Source organism: Exophiala oligosperma (assembly GCF_000835515.1).
Source record: "Exophiala oligosperma strain CBS 72588 unplaced genomic scaffold supercont1.2, whole genome shotgun sequence".
NCBI lineage: Eukaryota > Fungi > Ascomycota > Eurotiomycetes > Chaetothyriales > Herpotrichiellaceae > Exophiala > Exophiala oligosperma.
Genome location: NW_015622819.1, coordinates 2,822,149 through 2,838,592, shown reverse-complemented (window position 1 = coordinate 2,838,592; position 16,444 = coordinate 2,822,149). Strand labels below are relative to the sequence as shown.

The following is a 16,444-nucleotide window of genomic DNA, read 5'->3' as shown; positions in this document are numbered from 1 at the left end:
ACCGTCGTGGTACACCCCGCCGTTGGGGGCGAAGATGGGGGGGTCGGGCAAGTACTCGCTCAGCGTGGGCGGGGTCTGGTTCAGGTTGACCACGAGCTGAGCGATGTAGTCGCCCGGGGCGGCGTTGACCGGGGGGAGTTGGGACATGTACAACATGTTCAGCTCGGGGACGTAAACCGGAGCCTCGTGGACGGAGTCGCCGATGGGGAACATGAATTCCCACCGTGGAGAGTCGCCCAGGCATTCCAGACCGCGTTCCTTGTCGAAGACGACAAAGTTGGCGTCCTGCAAGAGGTCGAAGCTAGGTGCGTTGGTCACGCTGGTGTTGCGGAAATCATACTCTTTTTCGAGAGTCGTGATGGATCGGTTGAAGTGGTATGGAAGGACCGCTGCCTGTTGGTGATGTTTGTCAGAGGGATATTGTGAAGAAAAGAGTCAAGGACAGGTACTGTACATACATATCTGTTTACACAGACGACAGAACCGTTGAAACCACCACAATCTTCAACGATCGGTGTAGTCACTCCAGGTGGTTTGGACTGCGCCAGGGCATTAGATGCTAGGATCGAGGCCACGCTCAAGCTGAAGATGGTCTTCATCATGTTTCAGTCCGACTATCAGTCTCGAGATTGAACAGCGGTTTTCCCCCTTGAGGTAATTGAATTCTTTTGTAGCAAAACAGAAACCCGACCTATTCTACCTCGGGGGGTCTAGGGCCGCCTCTCTGCCTTTATGCGTTCTGAGGGAAAAAAGTCCCAAGCCATCTCCAACTTGGTTTTTGGGATCTTGGGACCTGACGATCATTGTACGGGAGTACCGAAGCTGCACATACCTAGACTCGAATAGCCTATGAACAACCACCTCGGACGAATCCGAGTAGCATTTCCTGAATTTGTGCCAAGTCGGCAACGCAGAGTTGAAGTAAGTTATTTCGTTGGAGAAATAGCTACCATAAGGTAGAGTAGTTGTCAATCATTGCTTCATTCAGCGTATAAGACGGCTTAAGCGGTCAATGTTTGGATCATAGACTAGATAGATAATATTGCTCCACGGGGTCCCCAACAGGTCATGTCCCTTGGATAGTAACATTACGTCGTGTAAAGAAAATCCAAGTTGGAGAAAGCTAGATGATCTTGGGTAGGTAGTTTGGTACCTGAGCGATCAGACATGATTAGGTATCTTCTTCCCCCGGCGATCGACCGAGGACGAGAGAGTGAGAGGAGAGATGAGAGTCGGGGTATTCATTGATCAAAGGCGAAGTTGAAGACCGTTTACTCCATACTGTTTGTACCGAAGGAAGTACGGATATCTATCGAAGCCTTGCGGAATACGAGAGGTACGTCGGGCTCGTACTCGCACTCGTACTCGTACGTACTTTCCTTCCGTAACACGTTGAAGCCAAGATGTTCAAGCTACGGCATGACTTTATCCAAGCCGGAAAGAAATTCCTTCTCTCCAACATGCCCAAGTTGTAACAAAACCGCAAGCCTGTCAGTGATAACACGGAGGACCTTTTCATAAGATGGGTAGATATGCACCGAAGCTCCAATTATCAAGAATGATGTATCAAGGAAGGACGACAACAGAATCCCATGACGAAGACATGGACTCCCACATGATGTTCAGCTACTAAGATGAATCTGGAAGGACTTTGACCAGGGTTCATGCTTGTGGCTTGCGTCGAAAGATTCTAGACCATCACGAGCGAGACACCCTGAGACAGACTTCTTGAAGCCCTCTGATGAGATGGGCACATCAAGTTATCAATGTAGGATGCCATCATGACACCATTGATTTGAAAAGGTGCCCTCAATATGCTGCTGATCACGGAGTATGGGCATGGCTATTGAGATGCTCAAATTCAAGTCCCCCGGATACCTCGTACACTGACTTCTAGAAAATGAGTGAGTCGACCGAACCAATCCACGAAGGTGTGGATGAATTTGTCTATGACCCAATCCGGACGTCGCTCTTCGCAATCATTGATGACGAGCAAACAGCATACAATGACCTCGAGAAGCAAGATCGCCATTCTCTGTTCAAAGCAGCAACCCTTGACATCTGGGAATCCAACTCTCAAGGTGTCCGCATTCTCGACCGGACTTATCCTGTGTCTCGAAGACTACCGGAGGACTTGTTCGATGCTTATCACCCCGAAGTTCCCCAAGGAGGTCGCCTGGCCTTACGACTGCTCTGCACAAGACCAGCCCTGAAGTTTAGCCAAGTCCCTCGCCGTCACAAGCTCCTCCATGCAGAAGACCGACAGATCGCCCATCTACCTTTCATCCCGAGCGAGATGCAAGACCTCATACACCAATGGGACCTCAACCGAGAATATACCTGGTTGCGACTGATGTGTCGAGAGGTTGGCAATTTCCAGCGCAAAACAGTGTGGGACGATAGTATCAGTCCCTCACGAGCTGTCAGAATTGGTATGTGTTTGCACTTATATTGTCATGTCCATGATCGTTCTTACGAGCTTCCTCCTGTAGGAATTGTAGTCAACTTTCCCTTTGTCCTCCGTCCAGCACGACAAGTCCAACTCCAGGTTGAAGCAAAACCCAAACAACCAAGAAGCCCAATACTCGTGGACCGCTATCGTCTCCAACTTCGCGAACGAGAGGAGCCTCGCCGCGAGGACCCCTTTCTCTGGTCCTTCGCCATGTCACACTCGCTCGACAACGGTCAGACTCGAGCTCTCCTCGACGGCACGACCGATGCCGCCGTGGGCGACTTAAAACGCCGTCTCCTGAAAGCCGGTTCTCGATGGTACCTGCACCCATTACACGTCCCTACAGTTTTGTTGCACATCTACTTCGACCACGCAGCCTGGGAGGTCAACCGTCTCTGCAAGGCCGTGGCGCACTTTGAGTATTTGTCGCGCGACGCCGGGATCGGGTCTCTGGAGCAATTCGACACCATCACCACGCAACTCCAATACATCCGACGCTCCTTGGACTTTCAACAGTCGCTCGCCAAGTTTCTGTTGGAGACAATGACCTTTCTCGACGACAAGATGCTGACGACAGGGGCGGCAGGAACGACGACGGCGTCGTACAGGACGTACGTCCACCGCGCCAACCCGCACATGGAGGAAAAGCTCGCCAACATCCTCCACCTGATCGAGAACGACATCTCGACGAGCCAGTACTTGCAATCTCGGACCCGGGACGCCTTGGACTTCATCAAGGGCAAGATCGCCCTCCGCGACAACGAAGCCAACAAGGAAGACGCCGACAGCAACAAGACGATGCAGTTCTTGCAGATGACCTTTCTGCCCGCCACCTTCGTCGCGGCCATCGTGTCGACCAACTTTTTCGACCTGACCGCCTCCCCTCCGACGGTGTCGTCGTACTTTTGGATCTTTTGGCTCGTGAGCGTCAGCCTGACCGCACTGACGCTGGGGGCGTATTTCCTGTGGAAGTGGCGGGCGAAGCAGGAGGCCAAGAGGCAAGAGCAGGAGGCCGAGGCGCGGAAGAATGAGGTCGAACGGAGGGACGAAGGTGGCACGCTCGGGAGGGAAGGAGAAGGGTTCGACACGGACATGACAGACTCTGATGGTGGTGGTGACTGGTTGGGTCACCGGAGAAGACGGAGAAGGAGGCGGAGAACAACAAGAAAGTCATCTTCTGTAGCGGCCATGGATCCAGAGAATGGTCAGAATGGTGGGAAGAAAAAGGAGAAGCCGGAAATGGTACAGTGAGAGAGGCTGGCTGGCTGGTGCGCAGCCTGCATGACTACATGTCTGGTCGGAGAGGATGGCAAGGAACAAATATGGACAAATGTGTGAATTATACTAAAGGTATATTTGGAAGTAAGCAACTCCGTATCAACAATTCCGTTTTCATCCATCCTAGACAAAACCACTCCCCTTCCGATGTAAGAAATCCCGAGATCATAAATCAAGACGCGCTGTGATGTTGGAAAATAAAAAGAGAGAGGTATATACACAATAAAAATGGTGGCATGAGAATATTCGTCATGTTTGAATCTTTCTCTGAATCATCCGACAACCATCTGCTCTTGAACCATTTGGCTTGAGCTTATTGTTGTTCCCCGGCTCAAGTTGTTTCGGCTTCCTGCTACCTCTTTCACAAGTCCACTCCAAATCTCTCGAAGCCGGGATAGCAGGGTTCGTGTTGGTTGGACAAGATGGTCCGGTAGGTCTGAGGCAGGACTCGGTGGATCTCGATATTGCGGTGAAATTTCACGGTCCGAGTGAGGAAGATACAGTAAAGGAAAGTTCATGAAGACTTTTTTTTTATTCCGTCGAAGAGTGCTCGTTGGAGGGGAGATGATGCTTCCAGGTGTCATAAGGAGCACACTTGGTGTAACCGGTTGGAGCGCGGACACCACGGATCGTCGAACCACCGTCGGCTCTCTGGAGAGTCTTATGGCGGCAGTGAATGACGTGGTCGTACGAGATCAATTCCGTGATGATGGGGGCTTGATTTCTCATGGCACGAACCAACATCTCCCACGCATAAATGCAATGCGTGATGTGGTACTCTTGGGCCACGTAGACGGCATCGTGTTCTCCCTTTCTCATCTCCTCGAGGGACCAGACCTTGTTGGCCGTGGTGTCGGCGTACCAGGTCCAGTTGCCTTCGGCCAGGAAACGATCCGAGAGGGGGCGATCGTAGCAGGCGGCGGGGGTCCAAAGTTGCATCATAACATCAAACACACATCCGTTCGCGCGTGCTTCTGTCGGGTTGCTCCCGCAGCCCTGGATCTCGACCTCGTTGGCTTCAGACACACCACCATTCAGGATGGCCGAGCCGGTCGCAGTCGAGGCGACGGCACCTGTTGTGGCCGTCGCAGCCGCATCTGAACTACCGCTGGAATTGTACGAGACGACGGCGGATCCGACGGTGGAGAGGACGGCTGCGATGACTGCGATGAAGAGAGTGCCGGTGGCGATGGACAGTAGAATCGACTGTTTTCCCCAACCTGATTTGGGTGGCTCTTTTTCGGGAGGTGCCAACGGGAAGGATTCGTCGTTCGAGACGGAGCGGTAGTGATTGTTCAAACCCATCTTCGCGACTGGGGGCAGGGTTTTTTTACAGTGGGAGTGATGAAGAGGAACAAGCGCGTCAAGTGAGCGGAGGACTCGGGTGTTTTTGGGTAGGAGGGGTAGCAGTGAGCAAGTTAACAACCCAAACGAGCGCGAAGTTGTTTACTGCGACAATGTGGATGGAAACGAAAAGGGTTGTAGGAGAGAGACTGATGAGGAAAGAAGGGGAAAAAAAGGGTTTGTGTCTTTGATGGGTAGAATTGAATTGAATGGTGACGGGGCGGTGGTGATGGTGGTGTGTTATTTGAAAGAGAAGAGACAGAACCTGCTCAAACCTGCGCCCACAAGAAGATCTGGCTGGGTCTGGGCGGGCGGCATCGGTTGGCATCAGGGGGGGAGGAGGCAATAATGCCGAGCCCCCGAATGGGAAACGACAGGCGAAAACAGACCAGTGGGAGACCAATGTGAGGCCTTTTAGGGGGCGTTAGGGAGGAGCCTAAAGGGCCCCTACTCCGTACTGTACGAGCCAAAAAGAATCTGTGCACTGCCCATCCCCATCGTCATGAGATGGTGCCCGTTAAAATTACATTATCGATAACAACTGACCAGCATAGAAATAGAGAGATGGTCTCCCTTTGTTTCCAGAATTACTTTACCCTTACTCGGCGGTACCATACAAGAGTACGGTAAGACAACTACTAGGCCATCACCTGAGGTACTTTCCTCCCTTAGGTGCTCCGTACCTCTACATAGTTACATATTACCGTGGGTATTGGTACGGAGTACTCCCCCCCCCAAAAGCCTGTGTCAGTTGATTTAAACCACCCAACACACCACTTGTCTGATGTGTCTGACTACCCGCAATTTCCCTTCCCACTTCATCATCAGAGACTGTACGGGAGTAGCAATCAAGCGTTGGTTCTCGTGTAAGAAAACAACAGGATCCTCCATCACCAGAACCTGGCCTATCATTTCTCCCCAAGTCTGCGGTGAGACCATCTCATTTTGCGTCATATACTATTTATTCAGTTCCTCCATCGGTAGCGAAAACGTATCTAGGTACAGTACAGTACAAGTAGTCTAAACCTCCACATCCATGTGGGAAAATGATCTTATCGACTCCGTAGATCAACTGTCGCTACTTCATACGACACCTTCGTGTAATCTCGTTTTATACGCTCACACCATGATGCTCATCTTCGACATGTCTCTGAAACAACTCGACACATTAACCCGCATTCGACAGACCCTTCAAGTCCCCGTGAGATGAAAGATCACCTTCAGCCTGGGCCAATGTCTTTCTACCATCCTCTATCGTCTATCCACTATTCCGTACATTTGACCACCCACTCCGTTCCTCAGTATCATCTATTGGATCATCATTCCCTTCTTCCCCAACGTACAGTACATTTGTCTCTTCATCTCAGCCACAAATCCCCAAATCCCTTCAGCTGAAAAATTGCCCAGGCACCATACATTCTTCACACCACGATTCGCCCATCAGCCATTTTTAGTCGGATCGAACTAGTCCATAAACCGCCTAGCGCACACCGTCTTTGCTAGCACCAGCCACAGCCTAATGGCCCTCGCTCCCCCGTTTCTCTCCTCTTCTTTTTCTCGCCTCTGTGACTTTCATCCCGCCCAAAGCTTCTCCTCGTCCAAAGTATCCCTCAGGCAGACGGCATACGAACCAATCGTCACGCCGTATTCGTATCCGACTATACTATACGAGTGTTACTGCTTTTGAATCTCATGTTGATCATACAAGCTATAACTACAGGCTTGGGATCTTCCAGGTAGAGACAATTCACGCATATATTCTCAAACATCTGTCTCCTGCCTTTTGTATTGTGCAGAAGAAGAACTTTTTTCTCTTGCACGAGTGGCCCAAAAATTAACATCAAGATTTCATTCCCCGTCGTTGTGATTGCCGACGTGAAGACTGCGACGACGAATTACCGCACCCACTCACCTTCAGACTTGAACGAGGCTATACTTAGCACTCAGCGACAACCATATCATCATGGGTAAACTCAGATCCCAAGATTCGTCTTCTCCTCCCTCGCGACCCGCCGAGCCAGCAAGCAGTACCTTTCCCCGAATGGATCCTCCACCGCCCTACGAAGCATCGGCATCCTCTCGCACGAGTTCGGCGCACAGTAACGACAGACTTCAAGACACCTCGAACCGCGATGCTTCCCCTCCTTCCCAACCGACGCAACAAGAAGGAGCGCAGCCACAAGACCCCACGACGCAACATAATCGAGCCGCGTACCAACAAACAAAAGAAAAGCCGGCAGAAGGATGCTTGACATTCGGCAATGGCGCAACAGGGTGTATGAATTATGGCGATCACTCAGAAGGTTAGCATTGTTGCCACGAACGTTTCGCGAAGATATGCCTCGAGATCGGGCACATACCAGTGATTTCAGCACTAACATGACAATCCTCGCTCGATCCAGGTTGTATGAATTATGGTGACTATACGGATGGATGGTAGGTACCTACTCACAGTGGAGAAGATGATTCGCAGATCGACGTTCGAAGTACTGACGTGTCTTGAAAGTTGCAACTATAAATCCCGCAATGGATGTATGCTTTGGAAAGCTACGAATGGAGGGTACGTGTCTCAGCACAGCTTCGGGCTTTTGGGGATAAACACCATTTGCACGGGGCAAAAAACACTGACTATTTTCCCCCTGAAACAGATGTTTGAATTTCAGCACCGACAAGAGTGGCTGTTGTCAGTGCGGATGAAGGATGCCTTCTTGTGTTGTACTGATGTGACGATTCTATCACGGACGATGGTAAGCCTCGGCGCAAAAGGAGGTTGGTTGGCATTGGACTTTCTACGATGGTCGCACTACACGTGTGGCCATGTTCTGTTCGGTCTACATGAATATCTTGGGGGCTTACCTCTAGGAGGAAAGGGGTGAAATATACCATTATGACAGGAAATTTTGTTCGTTTTCTTTTAGCAAATGACAATATCAATCCCAGCATCCAGTTCACCCTCGGATGTTTTGATCGCCTCTCCTCTCATGATGCCGTGAATATAAACCTCGCCTTTCATCTTGTATCGACCGGTCCCATCCCACTCGCGAAGCACAAAAGATACCCTTGACCCGTACAAAACACAACAGACATCCCCTGCTTCTGCGCTGACGGGACCGAGTCCGAACCGGCCCTTTTCTGTCAAGATGAAGCTCCGTCCGGTGCAACCCAGCCTCATATCGGTCAAGAACCTTTCGAAGTCCCCACGCGAGGCATCCCCCGGTAGGACACGTTTTCGGGACAATTCAGGTTCGGCAGTGTCGTCGTGACTCGAAGCTGCTCCTGCTGCTGCTTCTCTTCTCGTCTGTTTCCAATGAGGATAATAAGCTGCAAAGTCGTCGCAATGTTGTTCCAGTCTATCTTCTGCACATTTATAAGTCGACAGGCCCGTACACAACGTCAGACTGAGTGCCATGACTCTCTCTGATGAGGAGTCGTAAGCGTGGCCGTTGTGGTGGTGTTGATCCGTCAGGGCCTCCAACATGATGCGATCCAACAAAGTATTTTGGTTGTCACTGGGCTTTCGACCACTGTCCGTACAAGTATGTTTGTTGATCGTCGTCTTCTTTTCGAATTCGTCATCCTTTTCTTTTCTTGTTGTTGTTATTTCCAAATCTTGTAAATCAGCCTCTGAAAACTTGAAGGTCTTCTGGACGACATCGACCTGACAACCTCTCAACTTGAGATCTGTTTCATTCACAAATATAGGGTTGTATTTCTTTTCCGTGGAGTCAACATAGGCCGAGGAAGAAGAAGAAGAAGAAGAAGCATCAAAATAAAACCCAGCAAAGACACCAAGACTGTTGGTCAACGAATTGACATTGTGATAGAGTGGTACCCAAGAAGGGACCGAGTGACAATCCTTCCACGTGTGCTCATCGTGCTCGACGGCCGAGAGGACACGAAGTCCAAAGTGCTTGAGGAGGGTCTTTCCAAACTCCAAAAACACCTGTTCGGCAGGCTTGTCGTAATCAGGTTCGACTATGGGACTCTTTCTCTCGTCGTCGTTGTCCGCCTCCACAAACGCCAAAGGGTGTCCGAGAAAGGCATAAATGTGATCTTGTCTAACTGCACACTCCAACCAACGCGAATGACACAACAGATCCAAGAACACTTCGTCTGGGTACGTTGACGTCTCCTTCCACCCGACGGACCAATCGATCCAATCCGTGTGGACGCTGCCGAACGAAATCCCATGACGGGTCTCGAGCTGAGGGGCGCATATCATGGTCCACACCGCCAGCCGCATCAGGTCGCGATAATGGAATTCTCGACCACTGCCACCGCCGTACAGACACACCGGATCCTTCGCCATGCCTACCTCTTGAACCACCCAAGCCCTCGTGAACCAGGGATCCTTGGAGAGCGTCGCCACGGCTTTCCATCGCGTGTCGGCGAGGATTGGGTCTCGGGAATCGAGCTGAGGATTGTCGGTGGGGGTGGCGGTGGCCATGGAGACCTCAATGGGAATCTTGGAAGAGTATTCCGCGACGAGGTCTGCGACGTCGTCTGCATCATCATTACCATCATCACTGCTGCCGGTCCAAGTACTGGTGTGTTTGTCATGACCTCCAAAACAAACAAGAACTCGTTTGGCATGTCTATATGTCTCACCCATGAACGAAACGTGATGCGATCGTTCAGCCTTGTTCTGTTGATTGATACAGACCGCATCGGCCCACAACACGCGTGATCGGTCTGTGTACCGAACTCTCTTGAACACGGCATGTAGACTAGTCGTTATTTCCAATGGCCTCCCATTGCAAGATATCGACTCCGGGCAGGTCGGATCCCCCCAGACGTACGAGATGGCTTCGTAATCTGGATGGTATCCCAGTTCGACGATCCAGACACGGATGGAGACCGGGTCACGAGGCTGGCCGGGTTGAAGTTCAACCAGTCTGAACATGTATCCTTCGAGGAGGGGCAAGTACACAAGGTGTCTTGTTGTCGGTGATGTTTCTTTTTTCTCATTTTCATTTCGGACGTTCTTCCTCGCCCCCTCGGAAGGACGTGTGGTTCCACATTTGAGGTCGTCGTCGGCCATTGCTTTTCCCCTTATGCGAGACTTTTCGGCTGTCACGTTGCGCCAATGATGTAGAAAAGTACTCTGTAAACAATCGAGATAACAAGGACATCAATGAGGAACGAGTGGGTTTGGTTACGTTGACCGAAGACTCTGTGGTTAAGATCATGGCCGAGTTACTCGCAATGTAAGACGAATTGTCGAGCCGCGTGGGACGCCAGCTGAAGGCTCATGTACCAAACTCGAAAACCGACGTGTGTAACGCGGCCCCCAACGTACTAGCAGGCTTCGAGACCTATGAGGTTGACCAAGTCTAAGGCTGAAATAACTCGTGATTCAGAGGCGCTTAACCCCTGGCGAGGGGCCAAATGTGGTGTGTGATACGGACGAGCAAGGGTATTGAGAAAAAGACCCTACAAGCTCGTATTCAATGAGAACTGCCTAGGGGGCTCCCTCGTTTGTTTGTTACTTGGGCTGGTCGTGCTGTCGTAGTGGGAAAAGTCATCCGACAACGGGAGAGTGATTCCCCAATCTACCATGGTTCGGCTGCATCGTATTCGCATGTGGTCTCTGGTCGGGCTGTTGTCCATTGACAGAGCTTCCCGTGGAATCTGTGGTACCACCACGCGGGGCATGCATAGGATCATACAGGCTGCCCGCCCTCACCCACAAGTCGGGGTAGTTGGCGCGAGCATCCTTTCTGGCCCGGTTGTAGGAGCTCCTGACCTTCTCCATCTCGTCAAAAACATTCCCGGTCCAGTTTGGGTTCCTGAAATTGGCCTCGGCGTCGTCGAGTTGCTGGACGCAATCTTGGAGCGCGTCTCGAAACTGCCGAGCTCGGTTGGGTTGGTTGCGACTTTTGAAATAGGTCAACAAACCTGCCACCACTGTGTTGGTGGCCCCGAGGAAGATGGACGCCGTTCGAGCCCGGTGGTCCTTGAAGGCCCCAAGCACCGTCAACGACGCCGCCACCAAGATCTGCAGGAAAAGCAGTCCGTTCGCCAAACTCGCGACAAACCAGTACTGGACGGTGTGCGTTTCGTACGCTTGAGTAACGCGTGTTCTCAGTGAAGTGTAGTGCTCATCATCTGGAGTATCCCAATGTCAGCTTGAAAATATCCCGATAGTCTTCGTATCAGCATACCTCGTGCGACGATTTGTTCAAACAGCGTGGGGTTGAGAGCCTGACCTCCACTGGCCTGCCCGGGTCGACTTTGCGGTGACGGAGGCTGGCCCGGCGGTTGTACAGCGCCATGCCCATCATGAACCACAGTCGAAGCCGATGGACCTGTGGCCGTTGATGGCGCCGTTGGCCGTGATGGATTCGCCGGTTCACTTGACGTTGCTTGTGCAGAACTTTCTGGTTGTAGAGACATTGAGCTGAGAATGAGTATGATGCTATGTCGAAGAATTGGCTGGCTTGAAGTGTTTGATGCCGATATTCTACTACAAAAGAAGTCGTATGCGTGTCAATGGCCCCAGAGACGCGTCCCTTTCAATCTACATACACAAGATACTCGTATAGGGTCGGGGAAAGCAGGTTCTGTCAAGGTTATTAAATCCGTAGAGCAAGGATGGTGAGCGCTAGTTGGCAATTTCTTTTGAATGGGAAACATCAAAAGGTCAACTGGCTTCAATGGTTCGTTCGTGATATTATGTGGCTTGTTCAAACCTGTGTAACATGGCAAGCGGGATGGCCCAACTCATCTGGACCAATGTGAGGCTCTCTTCAACGATAGCCACGTCTGCAAGCCAATTGGTGACCTACCACTCGGCAAGGCTATGTTAATTCAGTCAGTCAGTCAGTCCTGAGAGCTGAACCTTTGCTTGTCTCTCAGCTCGGTGGAGTTGTAAGATAAAGTATCGCGGACAAAACTACAGATGATGACACATGATGCACAGATGCAAAAGTCTGACGATGAAAGAAAACATGTAAAAGCAGAATCAATCTGAGCAGCCGTGACGAGACTCGAGGGGTCGTGAATCCATTCTAGAAAAGCCATTGACGTGGTGGCTTCCAAGAGAGGCGCGCCATTTCCAGGGCCAATGCAAGAAGTAAAAAGGAGAGAGATGAATCGAGTATGTAAAAGGGATTAAAGAGGTTCATGGCTGGCTGAAGTTCACACCGACGAGATTGTCAGAGATTCTTTGCTGTCAGACAGTCGAGAATTTCCGTCATTGCAAGTTATACATCGTCAGAAATATTATTGTCAGACAAGATCGGAGTGCTGCCACAGATTTGTCCCTGCGCATATGACCTTCTCGCAGAGCCTACTTGAATTATAGTACTCCGTATGTAGGTTAGAAATATACTGACGCTATTAATGCGGCCTACTCAGGGCGAACGATGATTTTAGAGATGAGCTCGATTCGTTCGGACTGTTATCTTGAGAGTGAGTGCATCTTAAGCACCGAGCACCACCACTACCACTGCCATTTGATACCTTGAGCGAACTTCTTCCAAGTAGTCTTCTGCGCACCCGAAACCAAGAACTTGTCGCTCTGTGCCTGCTTGTCCTGCGCACCTTTGCCAAAGTAACTATAGTCTCTGATCAGGAGCATGTTTTGCGCCAGTTCTTCCGCGATCTTGTTCCCCAGATTCGCTGCCGATTCCACACTCGCGGGTTGTTCGACGAACTTGACTTCACGGCCAGTGAGTTGCGATAATTGATCAGTGATGTCTTTCGGATGCATCCACTCGCTTACACCTTGAACAAAGACGCCATTAGCTTGTGCTCCGGCCTCGAGTAACCCAACGGTAAAGAATCCCGTATCCTTCTGGATGTCGAGCATGGGAATCCAGGTCTCAGAAGGCTTCCAAGGCTGACTGATCGCGATGACACCAGTCTCCTTGTCTGGTTGAAATTGTCCAGTCAAGTTGGACATGAAGAAGCCAGGCATGAAGTATGACACGAGCATGTCGCCTTTGGTCTGCTCTGCGTACTCGGCCACTTCGGCTTTAGAGTCGAAATGTTCCACCTTGGACAGTTCGCCGTTTGTCAACTTCGTCACGTTCGGGAGGCTTGACCAGATGAGATGTTTGATGCCTTCTTCCTTGCAGGCGTCGACGATATTCTTTCCCTGCTGATACTCGACCGTCTTGGACATGGTTTCCCAATAGTTTGTGACCGCAAAGACGCCGTATGAGCCGGCGATCGCTGAACGAACACTGTCGATATCGTTCAAGTCTGCCTTTGTAAGTTCTGCGCCCTTTGAGGCAAGAGCCTGAGCTGATGGCTTGGTGGGGTCGCGAGTGATAGCCCTGACTTTGTACTTGGCCGATAGCTCTGGACTGTTGAAGATGCCAGAGGCTGTGCTACCACCTTGGTTGCCTGTCGCACCGAAAACAGTGATTATTTTCTGTGTCATACTGGATATGTTTCTTGCCGCCGTTTTGACTGAGCGTGGTGTAGAGGACGTTGTTTCTGGTTGAGTTATTGTGGGATATTCTTGCTTGGATCTGAGCAATGTCCTTTTCCACAGTGCGAATCTAGTGATATTTATCCTTTGCAAGCTCGAGTAGAATAGACATTGCTCTCAGCCCCCGTCTCGAAGCATTAGGTAAGTGGTCGGTCTCCATTCTAGGCGAAAGATGCCGTCGAGGGGGTCTAAGGTTAGTCAGCTTTTGCAAGCTTCGGCCTTTTGCTGATAGGATCATTGCCTAATGGTGGCGTTGACAAGCCTGTATTTCGCGCGCTATTATTGAGATCAAGGCGAAGCTATGCACTGGCCAAGGGAATTGACAGTAACAGATCGGTATAAAGTCAATGCAGTAGAGAGTTGCTGGTGTCAATTGTTTTCCGTAAGCCTCGCGCTCTTCCAATGCCGAGAACGAGCTTTGGCTTACGTACACAGCCAAACATCTACTAACATATGGCACATGTACTGAAATCGAATACTATCGACATGATATCTTGATTGCTAATATTGATATTGCCAACATTGGCCAGGCTACAGGAAAGACGTAACTCTTGGTGGGTGGTGCGAAGGTCGGAGATGAGCCGGGCAGATCGTGCTGAATTCGGAAAGGACAGCAATAAGCCAAAACTCCCAGTGCGACCAGCTTGAACCCAGTAGTAACACGTGCATGATGAGGTATGATAAATTAACAAAGGGAATTGCGAAGAAGAACGCAAACTGAAGGAGATTGCAAAGAAGTTGAGGTTGAAGGTCGGATTTGATCTCCGAAGCGGGAAAATTTCATGGTGACACAAAGACAACCACATCTGGTCAGTAAGCCAACGCATTCGACATAGTCTATTGATTTCACGGAGCTCTGGACGCTTTATGTCAACACAATGTCTGTAGACGCGGAATGGTTGCAGAGTTATGCAACAGCGAGACATGACTGGAACGGCATCACACAGAACGGCAAGCAATTGTTCGTCCGCCGAATCGGCATTGTCGAGTCGATGTTTGATGTCGATGGAACAGATTTCGAGGGGCGAGCAGACCTCACAATACATTTACATATTGAGGTCAGAACATCTTCTACAATCGACACTCTGCGAGATAGGCTTCTCGAGGCATGGGCTATTCTGCGGCAGGAACATGTGCTTCTCTCAACCAAGGTGACTGAGGCAACTAGCATTGTACCATCTGACCCTGCCTATACTCACCAAGATCGAGTCTTCGTCTTCGAGCCAGCATCAAATGTCGAAGACATGCGATCCAGCGCCAGAGATCATATAGTGTTCGTGGACGACTTTTACCATGATGTCAATCCCGAAGAGTTCTTCATCCATGCCCTGAATTCGGGCCGATGTATCAACGCGTCCGAGGCTTTGAGCAAAATCTATGTCATGCCTATGAAATTGGACAAAGAGGGCTTTTGCCAGCTGCACCTAGTCGTTATTGCAGCTCACCAGATAAGCGATGGTCTCTCATTTCAGAGATGGATGGCTAATCTCATTGACTTGATCAATTTGCCACCAAAGCAACTCAGATCATACGCGAAGCGTCTTTGCAGTGCGACTCCTTTGTCAAGACTTCCACCAGCACAGGAGTCTCTCTATCCACCAGCCCAAGGGAACAGAGCTAAGCAGCGATGGTTCTGGTTGCTAGCACGCATTCTACGTCACACTCGAATTTCACCTCCAGCATCGTTCCAGAACCCTTTAAGAAGAAGAAACCCACTTCCATCAGCCCTGGCGTTCCAACCCAAGTTCTCCAAAGTGCTTGACTACACAAATGTCCCACCTCTCAACGGTTTCCGGGTTCGTGCTGAACTCAACGCAGGATCAACTCGAAAATTAGCCGACATATGTCGCCAGGCCAAAATCAGCATCGGCAGTGGCTGTTTCGCGTTGGTGGCGATGGCGATGATGCTGTTTGAGGAGAAACGTAATCCTCACGTGCCAATGGAACAACGACGGCCTTTCGTGGGGTCGTTTCCCATAAATCCACGCCCATTTCTGACAGCGAAAGCAACGACTGGGAGGGAAGACAGCTTGATTCTTGCTTTCAGTGACGGTATTACCTTACCTCATCTGCCTAGTCACCTTGACTTTCAAGGCAGACTCAGACTGTTGGGGAAACAGGCATCACGACAATTGCGCCAGTACCAGAAACGGCCTCGGAAGCCAGAAGAAGAGATCCAAATGGGTTCCAAAAGCCCATCCCAACTATTCCCACTCCTCTATCTTTCAACCATCGAGCGTTTAGGAGCGAAAGCCACTGGAGATCGAAGACATGGTTGGAATATTCAGGGTAACTATCCAGCTAAACGCTCGGCGACTCTCTCAACTTGCGGAGTAAGTTCTGTAGGAGCGCGATCTTCCGTGATTTCGTCCGGCAGGTACAACACACAGGAGCTACCAAGAAGCGATAAAATCAACGCAGACTTCCGCAATCTAAGCACCACTGTAAGGGCAAGGGACGGGGAATTTCTCGTGGGAGTGGTTGGAGACACCGACTGTATTCGGTTTCAGGCCAGCTACGATGGCTGTGCGATTGATCCTGAACTTGCCGAAGAATGGAAGACATGGATAGAGACTGTTTTGGACCCTGAGGAGGTTCCAAGCGCAAAGCTTTAATGATTCAATGTGACTGGGGTTGAGATGTTGGAAGTATGAGAAAATGATATATGTTTCTATCTTTCACACTGAATGGAGAGGGATGGCCGCGATGAAGCGGCACTGGCCGTGAATGACTTTTCACATACAATCTCTCTTCCAGATGTCATTCTGTCGACAGTTGAATCTGGTCCGTAGCCTTGTCTACGAGTACGAGTGACAGCATCGGCACACACACACGTGACAGCGTGATGCCAAGTCCATCTCGCGTCGCGCGTCTTTGTCTCACTTCCAAGTCCAAGCCAAATACAGTCGCCAAATGATCCATCTATCATC

The 16,444-nt window shown here is 50.5% G+C and overlaps 7 protein-coding genes across 7 annotated transcripts; 3 read left to right on the top strand and 4 right to left on the bottom strand.

Annotated features, from left to right (window-relative positions):
• Window positions 1-1,814: 1,814 nt before the first annotated feature.
• PV06_02439 (uncharacterized protein) lies at window positions 1,815-3,703 on the top strand (the record flags this gene model as incomplete). Its single annotated transcript, XM_016403122.1, has 3 exons — window positions 1,815-1,831; window positions 1,906-2,432; window positions 2,493-3,703. The coding sequence occupies 3 exons, from the start codon at window positions 1,815-1,817 to the stop codon at window positions 3,701-3,703; spliced, it is 1,755 nt and encodes a 584-aa protein (XP_016267019.1).
• A 70-nt stretch (window positions 3,704-3,773) lies between these two features.
• Window positions 3,774-5,428, bottom strand: PV06_02438 (uncharacterized protein). The gene has a single exon (XM_016403121.1). The coding sequence runs from the start codon at window positions 5,033-5,035 to the stop codon at window positions 4,262-4,264; it is 774 nt and encodes a 257-aa protein (XP_016267018.1). The 5' UTR covers window positions 5,036-5,428; the 3' UTR covers window positions 3,774-4,261.
• Window positions 5,429-6,534: 1,106 nt separating this feature from the next.
• On the top strand, window positions 6,535-8,046 carry PV06_02437 (uncharacterized protein). Its single transcript, XM_016403120.1, has 3 exons — window positions 6,535-7,377; window positions 7,477-7,510; window positions 7,581-8,046. Exons 1-3 carry the CDS (start codon window positions 7,038-7,040, stop codon window positions 7,948-7,950), a joined length of 744 nt encoding a protein of 247 aa, XP_016267017.1. The 5' UTR covers window positions 6,535-7,037; the 3' UTR covers window positions 7,951-8,046.
• Window positions 7,989-10,171, bottom strand: PV06_02436 (uncharacterized protein; the record flags this gene model as incomplete). The annotated part of the gene is made up of 1 exon (XM_016403119.1): window positions 7,989-10,171. The coding sequence occupies exon 1, from the start codon at window positions 10,113-10,115 to the stop codon at window positions 7,989-7,991; it is 2,127 nt and encodes a 708-aa protein (XP_016267016.1). The 5' UTR covers window positions 10,116-10,171.
• Window positions 10,172-10,361: 190 nt separating this feature from the next.
• Window positions 10,362-11,470, bottom strand: PV06_02435 (uncharacterized protein; the record flags this gene model as incomplete). Its single annotated transcript, XM_016403118.1, has 2 exons — window positions 10,362-11,182; window positions 11,239-11,470. 2 exons carry the CDS (start codon window positions 11,468-11,470, stop codon window positions 10,596-10,598), a joined length of 819 nt encoding a protein of 272 aa, XP_016267015.1. The 3' UTR covers window positions 10,362-10,595.
• An 858-nt stretch (window positions 11,471-12,328) lies between these two features.
• On the bottom strand, window positions 12,329-13,640 carry PV06_02434 (uncharacterized protein). The gene has a single exon (XM_016403117.1). It carries the CDS (start codon window positions 13,461-13,463, stop codon window positions 12,519-12,521), a length of 945 nt encoding a protein of 314 aa, XP_016267014.1. The 5' UTR covers window positions 13,464-13,640; the 3' UTR covers window positions 12,329-12,518.
• A 349-nt stretch (window positions 13,641-13,989) lies between these two features.
• PV06_02433 (uncharacterized protein) lies at window positions 13,990-16,129 on the top strand (the record flags this gene model as incomplete). The annotated part of the gene is made up of 1 exon (XM_016403116.1): window positions 13,990-16,129. Exon 1 carries the CDS (start codon window positions 14,393-14,395, stop codon window positions 16,127-16,129), a length of 1,737 nt encoding a protein of 578 aa, XP_016267013.1. The 5' UTR covers window positions 13,990-14,392.
• Between the last annotated feature and the right edge of the window lie 315 nt (window positions 16,130-16,444).